General features: G+C 52.6%; 1 protein-coding gene across 1 annotated transcript; it reads left to right on the forward strand.

The window, feature by feature from the left end:
* Window positions 1-3,400: 3,400 nt before the first annotated feature.
* LOC118628502 (testis specific 10 interacting protein) lies at window positions 3,401-11,868 on the forward strand. The gene is made up of 8 exons (XM_036259493.1): window positions 3,401-3,451; window positions 4,123-4,256; window positions 4,356-5,080; window positions 5,259-5,400; window positions 7,655-7,825; window positions 11,004-11,103; window positions 11,243-11,367; window positions 11,740-11,868. Exons 1-8 carry the CDS (start codon window positions 3,401-3,403, stop codon window positions 11,864-11,866), a joined length of 1,575 nt encoding a protein of 524 aa, XP_036115386.1. The 3' UTR covers window positions 11,867-11,868.
* The last annotated feature ends 141 nt before the right edge of the window (window positions 11,869-12,009 follow it).

The raw sequence follows: 12,009 nt of genomic DNA on the forward strand, positions 1-12,009 counted from the left end.
AAGGATCCAAGAAGTGTGCAAAGCACACAAACAGGCAATTCACAGAGGAAGCACGAGTGGCCCAGAAAGACATGAAAATACACTAACTAATCTCACAGGTAATGAAGGGAATGCAAGTTATAGCAATGAGATAATGTTTTTTCATTTATCAGGTTAACAGCAATTTTTTTTTAAAAGGTTCTTTATAAATTTTTTTTTCTTTATTGATTTTAGAAAGAGAGGAAGGGAGAGGGAGAGAGATAGAAACATCGATGAGAGAGAACATCAATTGGCCACCTCCCACATGTCCCCCAACAGGGACATGTGCCCTAACCAGGAATCGAACCGGGACCTCTCAGTACATGGGACGATGCTCAACCACTGAGCCACACTGGCTGGGCAGGTAACAACAATTAAAAAAATTTTTTTTTCTCTTTATTGATTTGAGAGAGAGAGAGAGAGAGAGAGAGAGAGAGAGAAAGAGAAACATTGATGAGAGAGAACATAGATTGGCTGCTTCCTGCATGCACCCCACTGGGGATGTAGCCCACAACCTGGGCATGTGCCCTGACCGGGAATTGAACCGGTGACCTCTTGGCGCACTGGTCAACACTCAACCACTGAGCCACACCGGCCGGGCTTAACAACAATTTTTAAAAATTATAATATTGATTGAGCCCTGGCTGGTTTGGTTCAGTGGTTAGAGTGTCGGCCTGCGGTTCAGAGAGAACCGGGTTTGGTTCCCACTAAGGGCACGTACCTCGGTTGCAGTTTGTCCCCGGCCCTGGTAGGTCATGCGGGTGGCAGCCACTCGATGTGTCCCTTTCATATCGATGTTTCTCTCTCTCTCTCTGTTCATCTCTCTTCCTCCTGCTCTACCTGAACAAAAAAATGGAAAAATGTCCTCAAGTGACGATAAAAAGAAAAAAGAAATCTATATTGATTGAGCATCTGGAGGAAGCAATTGGGCATTATCAAAAGGTATAGTGCTGCCCCGACAGGGTGGCTCAGCTGGTTGGAGAATCATCCCGTACACCAAAAGGGTTGCAGGTTTGATTCCCGGTCAGGGCACATCCCTAGGTTTCGTGTTTGATCTCCAACCAATTAGTGTTTCTCTCACATCAATGTTTCTCTCTAAAATCAATAAACATACTCTTGGGTGAAGATTTTTTTAAAAAGGTATATTGCTTAGAGCCAGCAAATTTGCTCATAGGAACTTACGTTTCAGAAGCACCCATGTGCAAGAGCTCATTTACGAGGCTGTCACTGCTGCAAGGTCTGAGGGAGGGAAGCTGGCGGAAGCCATGTGCGTATTTGATGGGAGGGGATAGGTTTAGTACACTATGTTGGTCAGACTATAACACTCAATGAGTGCATGTACTGACATGGAAAACTGAGCAGAACATACTACTAAGCAGAAAAAGTATGATCTCGCTTATGTTGAGAAATATATACAGTCAGGCCTCACTGAACGACGGGGATATGTTCTGAGAAATGCTTCACTGGGTGATTTTGTCGTTGGGACCTCAGGGTGCACTTACACAGACTGAGGTGGCAGTCTGCTTCTCACCTGGGCTTGGTGGTAGAGCCTACTCTTCCAGGCTCCTAGCCCGTACAGCACGTTCCTGTGCGAAACGTGATTAAATCAAGCACAAGAGAAACGGATGCACTCTGAAGGCACATTGTACACAAGATGTAGGAGGCTGCCACCGCTGGATCTGAGTCTGACTTCGTGGGAAAGGTCAGGGCTGAGACATGCAAACTTGGGGGTAGCAGATGGTTTTTAAGGCTGTCAGATTGAATGAGCTCACTTGAGAAATGAGTGTAGCTAGATGAGAGGTCTGGATGCCCCTTATGAAAATGTTGACCTGAGAAGCCCAGACCAATCCTCCGCTAAGGAAGGAAGTGGCCCGGACTTCATCTAGGAAATCAGTTGGGTTGGGGTCTGCCAGGGGCTTGTTCTCTGAAAATGAAACACCTGTGCCTTCCACCTGGGGTCCAGTGGGCGACACTCAGCAGAGGAGGGGGATGGGGGATGGGGTGACCACCGGAAAGAACAGTTTCCTGTTTCGAGTGACAATGGATCCTCTCTGGCAGCGGTGTTCAGGCTCTCGGTTGGTTGTGCTCATCGCAGAGATGTTAACTGGGATGATACTGGGACGCAGTCCGAGAGCAGAAGAGGGGCCACAGGCACAGAGGGCTGAGAAAGACATGCCTCTAGGCCCTAGCGTCTGGGGCATCTGCTGGGATTTACTTCCATAATCCATCTCGCTGGGCTGCGTGGTTAGCTAATGAACGACACTCCCATAGCAGTTCGGAGCTGTGGGAATGTTCTGTGTGGATCCGTGTACAGTCGGATTTAGTCCTCGCGGCGGCCCCAGGAGGTAGGTACAGTTATCACCAGCCCCACCTCCCTCGGCGGAACCGGCTGTGAGAAGGCACAACAAGTACAGGGGCTGGGACTCGAACTCCTTTGTGCTCTCGCCCGTTATGTCCCTGCCTCCCGGTAACAGCTGGTTATTGTTACAGTGGTAAAAGCAGATGTTTACTGAGTGCATTGCCTTTGTGATTTCATTGAATTCTTGCAACAAACCTATGGGGTGGGCAGTTTTGCAGAGGGGAAGAAGTGACTTGCCCAAGGTCACAGAGCTGGTGAGAGGCCACTCCAGGGCCTCAAGTTGGCACCATGTCCCTATGCTGCTGGTGATGGTCAGCGCCAGGTGTCCTATAGGGATTTACCATATCAAGGCCTTTGGGTGCTGCTTAGAAGTTTGAGATAAGATTTAGATGCTCTAACTCCCTCCAGAGCTTCCTCTGGGCTCCGGTTTGCCTGCTGCCTCGCTCCTGGACATGGCAGTTAGCTTCTGGGCCCTTCCCACCCTGCCAGGGCCTGGGAGAGCAAGTGGTTTGAACAGATCTTGTGAGTTCAGTTTGGCTCCCATAGGCCTCAGCCAGGGTGGGGCAGCCCCGGAGCCAGGCAGAGTGAGAGGGCCGGCCTCAGGTGCCGCCTGGCCTTCTTCACGGAGTGCCAGGGTCCTTCCAGATGGCTGAGTAAACACAGGCCAAGCAAAGGCAGGGGACTCACACCAGGTCACCTATGAGGCCTGCAGAGGCAGGACTTGGCCCTGGGTTTCCGAACTCCTAGGCTTGGACTATTCCTCAGCATCCTGCCGAACTCTCCCTTTGGGAAGGAAGTTGGCCTCACATACCCTGGCTGACCCTTTGCCTACTGTTTGCCAGAGCCCTGGCTGAGAGCTGGCTGAGGACTGGTTGCCATAGAGATGGTGGAGAGGACTGTTCCAAGGCTGGCAGATGGGGGTGGGGGATGGAGCAGGACACCAATCTGCTAAACACCCACCAACAGTTGGTCAGAACCAGGTCGGTGAGAGCAGGGCAGGACCCCGGGCTCCAGACTCCAGGGATGGCCACAGGGCTGCTCAAGCTTCTGTCAGGCATCCCCCTGGCTGAGCAGGTGAGGGAGGCCCCACCAGGGGCTTCCAACTGCCCAGAGGCAGGCTGGTTACCTGGGGTCAGGGGAGGCCACGATGAGGTGAGGGAGGACTTTGAGACTGAAGCTGAGGCCCAGGTGAGAGTCAGGGAGGCTCGAGGCGAAGCGGGAAGGGACCAGAGGGAGGTCTATGCGGATGGGCAGGATGACTCCCAGGCTCCGGATGGAGCGATTTAGGGAACACTGCGAGAGGAGCAGGTTTGGGGAAAGGTAGTGAGTTTCTTCTGCCTTGGCTTAGCAAGTCCGGGGCCCTATGGGGCGTTCAGCATTACTGTCCAGGGCCCAGAAGCAGCATAGTGTAGTAGTGACAAATCTGGGCTCTGGGGACAGACTCCACATGTTGAGGTCCTGGCTCCATTTACTGGCTGTGTGACCTTGGTCAGATAATTTTACCTCTCTGAGCCTCAGTGTTCTCATCTGCATGATTATCTACCTCACGGCATCCTTGGGAAGGTTAAATGAGTTCATGGGTAAAAGTCCTGAGCATATCCTAAGCTGTTGCTATTTTAATATTATGAATGGAAGTAGCCATCAGTCTGTTTCAGGGGCCAGCCAAGGTGCAGAGAAGTGGAGGGCCCCCTGGTGGAGGTGTGAAGGGGTCTAGGAGCTGGGCCTTCTCTCCTGTCTTTGCCTAGGGGAGTCTTGGGAGTGGTAATAGTGTAATTCGGAGCCAGAGGCAGAGATCTCAAAGCACAGGGCAGAAGGCAAAGAAGGACCGGACACCCAGGGGCAGGAACAAGAAAGGGCATGGCTCTGCTGAGGCTGAGGAGTAAGCAGCGGTGGGAAGGCCTGGGGGGGATGGCAGCAGGCCCCGCTGGGGGCCAGCCCCCTAACCCTGACCTCTGCCCCCTGCCCTCTCCCTCCTCAGTCTCCTTCCCTCTCCTCGGAAGCCCTCTTTCCCTTTCCAATGGGCTTGGGAAAGCGTCATCACAGGTGGCCAGGCTCCGCTTCAGCTGCCTGGCTCTCCCTCCACCCCTGGCCACGGGGCCCTGCCCTTGACCCCAGCGGTACCCCAGCACAAGTCCAGCCGTAAGTCCACAGCCAACTTCCTGGAGGCCCGTGACTTTTGCTGGAAGATGAAGTTGCAAAACCTGGAGAGGAGACAGCAGTTCAGGGCCTGGGGCTGCATCTCCATCCCTTCTAGTGAAGGGGAGGAGCAGGAGCTGGAGCTGCCCAGGGAGCGTGGCCTCCAGCCACCTGGGAAAAGGTCAGGATCAGGATCGGAGTCTGAGGAGGCTGCTGAGCTGCAAGCCTCGGGTGCCGAGGAGGCGGAGAGGGCTCTGAGCCCTGGGGATCTGCTCCAGCTCCCTAGGAGGGGGCCGATCTTGGGGGAGGAATGGTTTGCAGGGGAGGCAGAGGAGGTTGAGGAGGAGAAACACAGGGCCCCCCACAGAAGGAAGGCAGGTTCTCGGAGAAAAGGGCGGAATTCCAGCGAAAAGGCCTCCGAGGAGGGTGAACTGCAGTGCCAAGGGAACAATCCCAGCTCCAACCACCCCCAAAAACCACAGAGGAGGAAGGCAAGGGCCACGGAGCCAGAGGGGCCGTGGGACCTGGGGAAGCTGCAGAGACAGTTACAGCAAAACTTGGATTGTGGTGAGTGTGGGGCTCAATGCCTGGATTCCCTGGGAGGTTACACAACGGGGAGAGAAGTTGGGGAGCCCGTGACCTGGGCCAAGAGTTCAGACAGGGCCGGTCTGTGCTCCAGGTGCTGGGTGGGATTGCCCAATGGGCCAGGAGAGAGGGCAGTCCCTAAATCTCTCACTGTGGATAGGCCCCCAGAAACATCCCTGGAAGGCTTTGCGGGCTGCTGCCCAGGCCTCCAACAGGAGTAGGAAGGACCTGGGTAATAATGAGGCACTCCAGTCTGCCAACTTCCCTAACCGCACCTTCCACAAACGACAGGAGGCCACCAGGTAAGGTGGAAGAAGGAGGGTGGGAGCCAAGGGCAGGGACTAGAGAAGGAGCCAGTTCTCCAAGAGACACTTAGTCATTCATTCTTTCAGTTTTTCCTTCCTTTATCCGTTCACCAGTCTTCTGATCATCCAATCATCTATTGATCCATCCATCCATCTCTCTGTCTATCTGCTTGGCCAACTGTCTATTGACACAAGCAACTTTTCATTCACTTCCCATCTTCTATCCATCCATAATTTATTAACTAAGTGATTAATGAATATATATTGGGCATATCCTCATGTGTCCTCAGGATATAAAGATTTAAGAAGCTTGGTCCAGCCCGGTCGGTGTGGCTCAGTGGATGAGCATTGACCCTTGCACCAAAAGGTCACCAGTTCAATTCCCAGTCAGGGCACATGCCCAGGTTGTGGGCCAAATGCCCAGTCGGGGGGCACTGGAGGTGGCCAGTCGATGTTCTCTCTCATCAATGTTTCTATCTCTCTTTCTTTAAAGACCAATAAAGATAAAAAGTAATAATAATAAAAAACCCAGCTTGGTCCAGACCCAATAAGTTCAAGGTCTGCTGGAAAAGGAGACAGATGGGCAAAGCAGCAACAACGGCAGTAGAGTTAGATAACTGCCGTAACTGGGGCTTCAACAAGAGACAGTGGGAACAGAGAGGGAAGACTGGGTGGGGGCTGGAGGGCTCTTGGCATTGTCTAGGTGAAGGATGATAGGACCTCAAACAGGTAGCCATGGGAGTGGAGAGAGGGGGGTCCATTTGGAGGCTGTCAGTCGGCCTTAGTGACTGATTAGAGGTGGTAGGTGAGCAACCATTCAGCATTCTGATAGCACCTCTCAATTCTTACCCTGTCACCTTTCATGTTTCCCTGTGCCTTTGGGGAAAAGCCCAGATTCCTTGGTAAGGAGGCTTCTGTCACTCATGCCAGCTGGTCAGAGTGGCCGGAATGCCCCATGCTCTCCCTCCTCCTCTCCTGGGACTACCCCCTCCCTCATCTGCCCAGCTGACTCAGAGGCACATTTCAACTCTTAAGTCAAGGGCCCTTCCAGGAATTTCTCCTCTGTACTTGCCTCCATCATCGCTCTAGCCACACCACATTGCCCTGGGCTGTCTGTCCATCCCCGTGTACAGCCTGAGGTCAGGTGCCCAATATTATTCATCGCGGCCTTTCTGGTTTCCTACACAGGACTGCAGCTACCCCTTTGTGTATCTGTCCATCTTTTTTTTTTTTTTTTTATCCTCACCCGAGGACATTTTTCAATATTTTGTTCAGACAGAGTGGAAAAGAGAGAGAGAGAAAAACATCAACATGAAAGGGACACATCGAGTGGTTGCCACCCGCCTGACCCAACCAGGGCCGGGGACAAACTGCAACGAGGTACGTGCCCCTTAGCGGAAACCGAACCCGGGTCTCTCTGGACCGCAGGCCGATGCTCTAACCGCTGAGCCAAACCGGCCAGGGCCATCTTTTTTTTTTTAATATATGTTTTTATTGATTTTTTTTTTTTTTTTTTTTTTTAGAGAAAGAGGAAGGGAGAAAGAGATAAAAACATCGATGTGAGAGAGAAACATCGATTTGCGGCCTCCTGCATGCCCCTGGGTATTGAGCCTGCAACCCAGGCATGTGCCCTGACCAGGAATTGAACTAGGACTTCTCAGTCCATGGGACAATGCTCAACCACCAGTCAGGCTATCTGTCCATCTTTCTATCTGACCATGATTCAGTTATGCATGATTTCACCAATATTGAGTTTCTGTCTATGTTAGGTACTGTTCTAGCTGCTGGGGATACATTGGTGGTGAATGCATCAAGACAGACAAGAAACTTTGCCTTCACGAAGCTTACATTCTACTTGGCATGGATAATTAATACAGAAATGAACAGGGTGTATAGCTAGAGCAGGAAAATACCTGAGAGGTAGATGGGTTGGTCAGGGAGTCTCTTTCCCTGACATTTGAGCAAAAATCGGATTGATGAGAAGGAACTGGCCATGAGACCTCGGGGAAGAATGTTCCAGGTCGATCGAGGTGTTGTCTATTCCACCACTCACACCATCCATCCATTCCTTCATACATCCATTGATCACATCACCATTTTGTTTCTTTTTTCTATCGATTCATCCACCTGCCTGTCCCTCAAGACAAAATGCATTAACCTAGCCCTATATTCTCCCATCTGGGCCCTGACCCTCCATGAGCACCCTGTTCCCCACAGACTTCTCCCATCCCTCTTCTTCCCCCCACCCAAGAAGCCTGCTGCAGGCCTGGGAGCAGCAACAGGAGGAGGAGCGGCAGCAGGCTGAGCAGCGGCAGGCCCGGGAGCAGCGGGTCCAGCATCAGGTGGCCCGCTGCCTGGCAGCCTATGCACCTGCAGGGAGTCGGGGGCCAGGGGCCACCCAGCGCAAGCTGGAGGAGCTGAGGTAGGAAGCTGGGCTGTGGAGGGCCTGGTGGGGACACGGCAGGGAGGCAGTGCTGAGTCAGACAGAAGGACCCAGCAGACCCAGCCCTCACCTTTGCTCACTGCCATCGTCCACCTGGCGGGCAGGCAGGCCGGCCACTTTGCTGTACTGCACAGATAGAGACAAGGGCGCTCAGAAGAAGGGGCTGGGCCCAGATCACCCAGTAAATAACAAGCTCTGAAGATGTCAAACGCTCAGGTTAAATGTTCTACATGCTTTATTACAGTTTCAAATCTTGTTCTTCTGACTTCAAAAACTTTTTACTTACTATAAAAAGTCAGGTATTACAAAATAGTTGATGTAGAATGTGAACAACACCCATGGTTCTCTCCTGGGGACAGCCATTGTTTGCAGTCTGGTAAAGAGTCATCTGTTTTTTTCTCTTCCTATATTTTCACCATTAAAAAAATAAACCACAGCCTAGTCAGTGTGGCTCAGTAGATTGAGCATCGTCCCCATGGACCAAGGGATCCCAGTTCTCCTGGTCAGGACACATGCCTGGGTTGTGCCCTCGATCCCCAGTATGGGGCATGCAGGAGGCAGCCGATCAATGTTTCTCTCTCACGTCGATGTTTCTATTTCTCTCTCCCTCTCTCTCTAAAAAACCAATAAAAACATTTTTAAAAAGTAAATAAACCACAAATGCATATTTAAAAGAAAATCTCTTTTAGACTCATAGCAGATCCATGAGGCAGGCATTATCACCATTCCCATGAGTCTAAAGATGAGGAAACCGAGGCTCAGAGAACTTAATTTGCCAAAAGTAACAAGTGAGCTTCGAAGCTGGGATTCCAACCCAGGCAGCCAGTTAGCAGCCGCCCTGCTACACTGCCTCGGAGGGCTCGAAACCCAGGATCTTCCCCCAAAGCCCTGCCTGGTGAAACACGTAACATTATGATCACCGATGCCATGGATATCGAACACCTACGGGCCCGGGAAAAACTGCAGCCGAGGTACGTGCCCTTAGCGGGAACCAAACCCGGATCCCTCTGGACTGCAGGCCGACGCTCTAACTGCTGAGCCAAACTGGCCAGGGCTCAAGTTCATTGTTTTTCACTAAGGCAGGAAGCATAAGATTGCAAACTCCAAGGGGCAGACGGTGAGAGGAATATTTCAAACATGTACCTTTTACTTTATTTATTTTTGTTAATCCTCACCTGAGGATGTTTTCTCCATTGATTTTTAAAGAGAGTGGAAGGGAGTGTAGGGGTGTGGGGAGAGAGAAAGAGAAACACGGGATGTGAAAGACACATCAATTGGTTGCCTCCAGCATGTGCCCTGACCGGGGCCAGGGATTAAATCTGCAACCCACTGTAGCTTTTATTTTCTACTTGGGAGCAGGTTTTCCCCACAGGGTCTCTCAGCCCTCACAGCCTGTGGACCTCCTCCGCCTGGGCTGCCCTGGAGACCGCCCGGACCGGGAAGGAGGTGCGGAGGCATGCCTTCCTTGCATTCCACGATGAGGAGCACGACTGACATCCACTGACACACTGCCTTTTTCACTCGGGCTCCCAGACACATGCTTTCTCTCAGTGCTAACAGAGCTCACAGAATCAAGCAGGAAAGTGTTCATGACGTCATGGGCAAGACAGGGACCGAATGCCAGCTCACCCCCGCCCCCCGTAACCGATGTCAATTCCCTCTTGAATGGCAAAGACTCCTTCTTTCAGTAACATTTCAAGTCTATCTCTTTTTCTTTCTTTTTTAAAATAATTTTTCTTTATTGGTTTTAGAGAGAGAGGAAGGGAGAGGGGGAGAGAGAGATAGAGATGCTGATGAGCGAGAACATCGATTGGCTGCCTCCTGCATGCCCCCCAGTGGGGATCGAGCCCACAACCTGGGCATGTGCCCTGACCAGGAATCGAACCGGTGACCTCTTGGTGCATGGGTCGATGCTCAACCACTGAGTCACACCAGCAGGGCCGTCTCTTTTTCTTGAATGGAGGAAGATTCCCTCCCTGCTCATAGCCAAGGGTCCAGCAAGGCAGTCTTCTCCAGGGCTCAACCGTCTTGCTGGAGGTCCCAGCACAAGTTGGAGTCTTCTCCCCTTCTGTACTGTCTGACGTGTTGCCATGCTGTCCTCTGCCCCCACCCCCGGGCCTCTCTTATGTGTCTCACAGAGGATGCCTGGGCCTGTGTGTGACATGGCCAGAGGGCCCCTCTACCTGCCAGGAGGCCCAGCTAGTCGAGCAGACACATTTCCGACGAGTGCACGAATTGGGTTTTGTAAATGGATTTGTGCTCCTCCAGTGGAACCTTGATCTTTCCGAGATGTGTTCTTTTTTTATCTTCACTCAAGGACATTTTTCCATTTTTTGTTCAGATAGAGTGGGAGGGAGAAAGAAGAAGAGAGGGAGAGAGAGAGAGACATTGATGTGAAAGGGACACATCGAGTGGCCGCCACCCACACGACCCAACCAGGGCCGGGGACAGACTGCAACCAAAGTACATGCCCCTAGCAGGAATCGAACCCGGGTCTCTCTGGACCGCAGGCTGACGCTCTAACCGCTTAGCCAAACTGTCCAGGGCAAGGGGATGTGTTCTTTTATGTGCAACACATTTTTTAGTTGCTCTGTCCCATTTTCTAAGCTGTCTGCTTATAAGAACCCCAGCAAATGCTGGCAAGCTCATCCAATCCCTGCTATAGTACAGAGAAGAAAGCAGCCCAGAGCCCAGTGCAGGGCTTTGCCCAGAGCCACAGCCGACAGCCTCCTGCTCACAGGTGCAATGTGAGAAGGTGCAGGGTGAGGACATGGGGAGGGGAGAAGCTGTGGAGCAGACACCCAGTAGCTCAGAAGCCAGCACTGGCCCCTCTCTCTTGTGGGTGGCCAGGAGGATGAGTGAGCACTGGTTGCACAGCCTGGAGACTCTGGCTCATGGCTCAGTCACTCATATCTCAGCTGTGCAACCTTGGACAAGTCCCTCCACCCTCTTGTGCCTCAGGGGAGTCATGGGTAAAATGGGGCAAATACTAATTCCTACCCCACTGACCTCAGGAGGAAGCCAGGGTGAGGATGGGAATGAAATGACTTTGTAAAGGTAAGGGCGGGCAGACATAAGGTCCTTAGTGAAGACAAGTGGCTCAGAAGTGGGGATGGGTTTTGTCCATGTCAGCTGCCCAGAGGCCATCTCCCCACAGGCGCCAGGAGCGACAGCGCTTTGCCGAGTACCAGGCAGAGCTGCAGGGCATCCAGCACAGGGTGCAGGCCCGGCCCTACCTGTTCCAGCAGGCCATGCAGGTGAGGCCTCCCCCCGAGAACACAGCTTTTCACTGGATAGGACCCCAGGCTGCTGCCCATCTGGAAGCCCTGACACCCCCTCAGTAATCAGGCCACTTGTCCTGTGGCCCTGGTACACAGTGGGACTCCCTCTCCTCAGGCCAACGCCCGGCACACTGTCACCAGGCGCTTCTCCCAGGTGCTGTCGGCACTGGGACTGGATGAGGAACAGCTGCTGGCTGAGGCAAGAAAGGGGGACCTGAAGGGCACCTCCAGGAAACCCAGGTGAGGCCGTCTAGCCGGCCGATTAACTGGCTCTGTCCAGCTGTGGGGAGAAGAGGTGCCACCACCAACACTCTGGGCCCACAGGGTCTCCTCCAGCCATCTCCCTGCCCCCCTTCGACTTGTGCTAGAAGTCTGGGGAAAGGATGAGCAACCAGGAGCAGAGCAGGGGTTCTGAATCCTAATTCATAAGAAGGGAACTGAGGCTCAAAGACAGAAAGTTACCTCCTCAGGGTCACACAGTGTAGGAGTCCGATTTGAAACCATATCATCAGTGACAATGGCCCTTCCCCTCCTACAGCCCAGGTGTCCTTGGGTGTGGGGGTTGGGGAGCTGCCCAGTCCAATGGCCTCTAACTTTGCCTTTGTGTTTAAGGAGCCACAGGTCAATAGGAGAAAGGACGGAACACTCTTCTCAGAGCCCTCCCCAAGGACAGAACCTACCAGCAGCCAGCCTGAGAGGCACTCCACCCCAAGCCCAGACTGGGAATCCAGTCCCTTAGATAAAAATTAAAGGCTTTTTGGAAAATATCGTGTGGGATTTCTGGTGGTAGTGGTGGTGGGAAAAGACTGCGGGTTGGGAGTAGGAAGTGGCAGGTGGGTAGACAGCAGGTTTAATTTGTCCCCTCACCCCCATCCCCTAGGG

The sequence above is a fragment of the Molossus molossus genome, unplaced genomic scaffold (genome assembly GCF_014108415.1).
Source record: "Molossus molossus isolate mMolMol1 unplaced genomic scaffold, mMolMol1.p scaffold_m16_p_13, whole genome shotgun sequence".
Taxonomy (NCBI): Eukaryota; Metazoa; Chordata; class Mammalia; order Chiroptera; family Molossidae; genus Molossus; species Molossus molossus.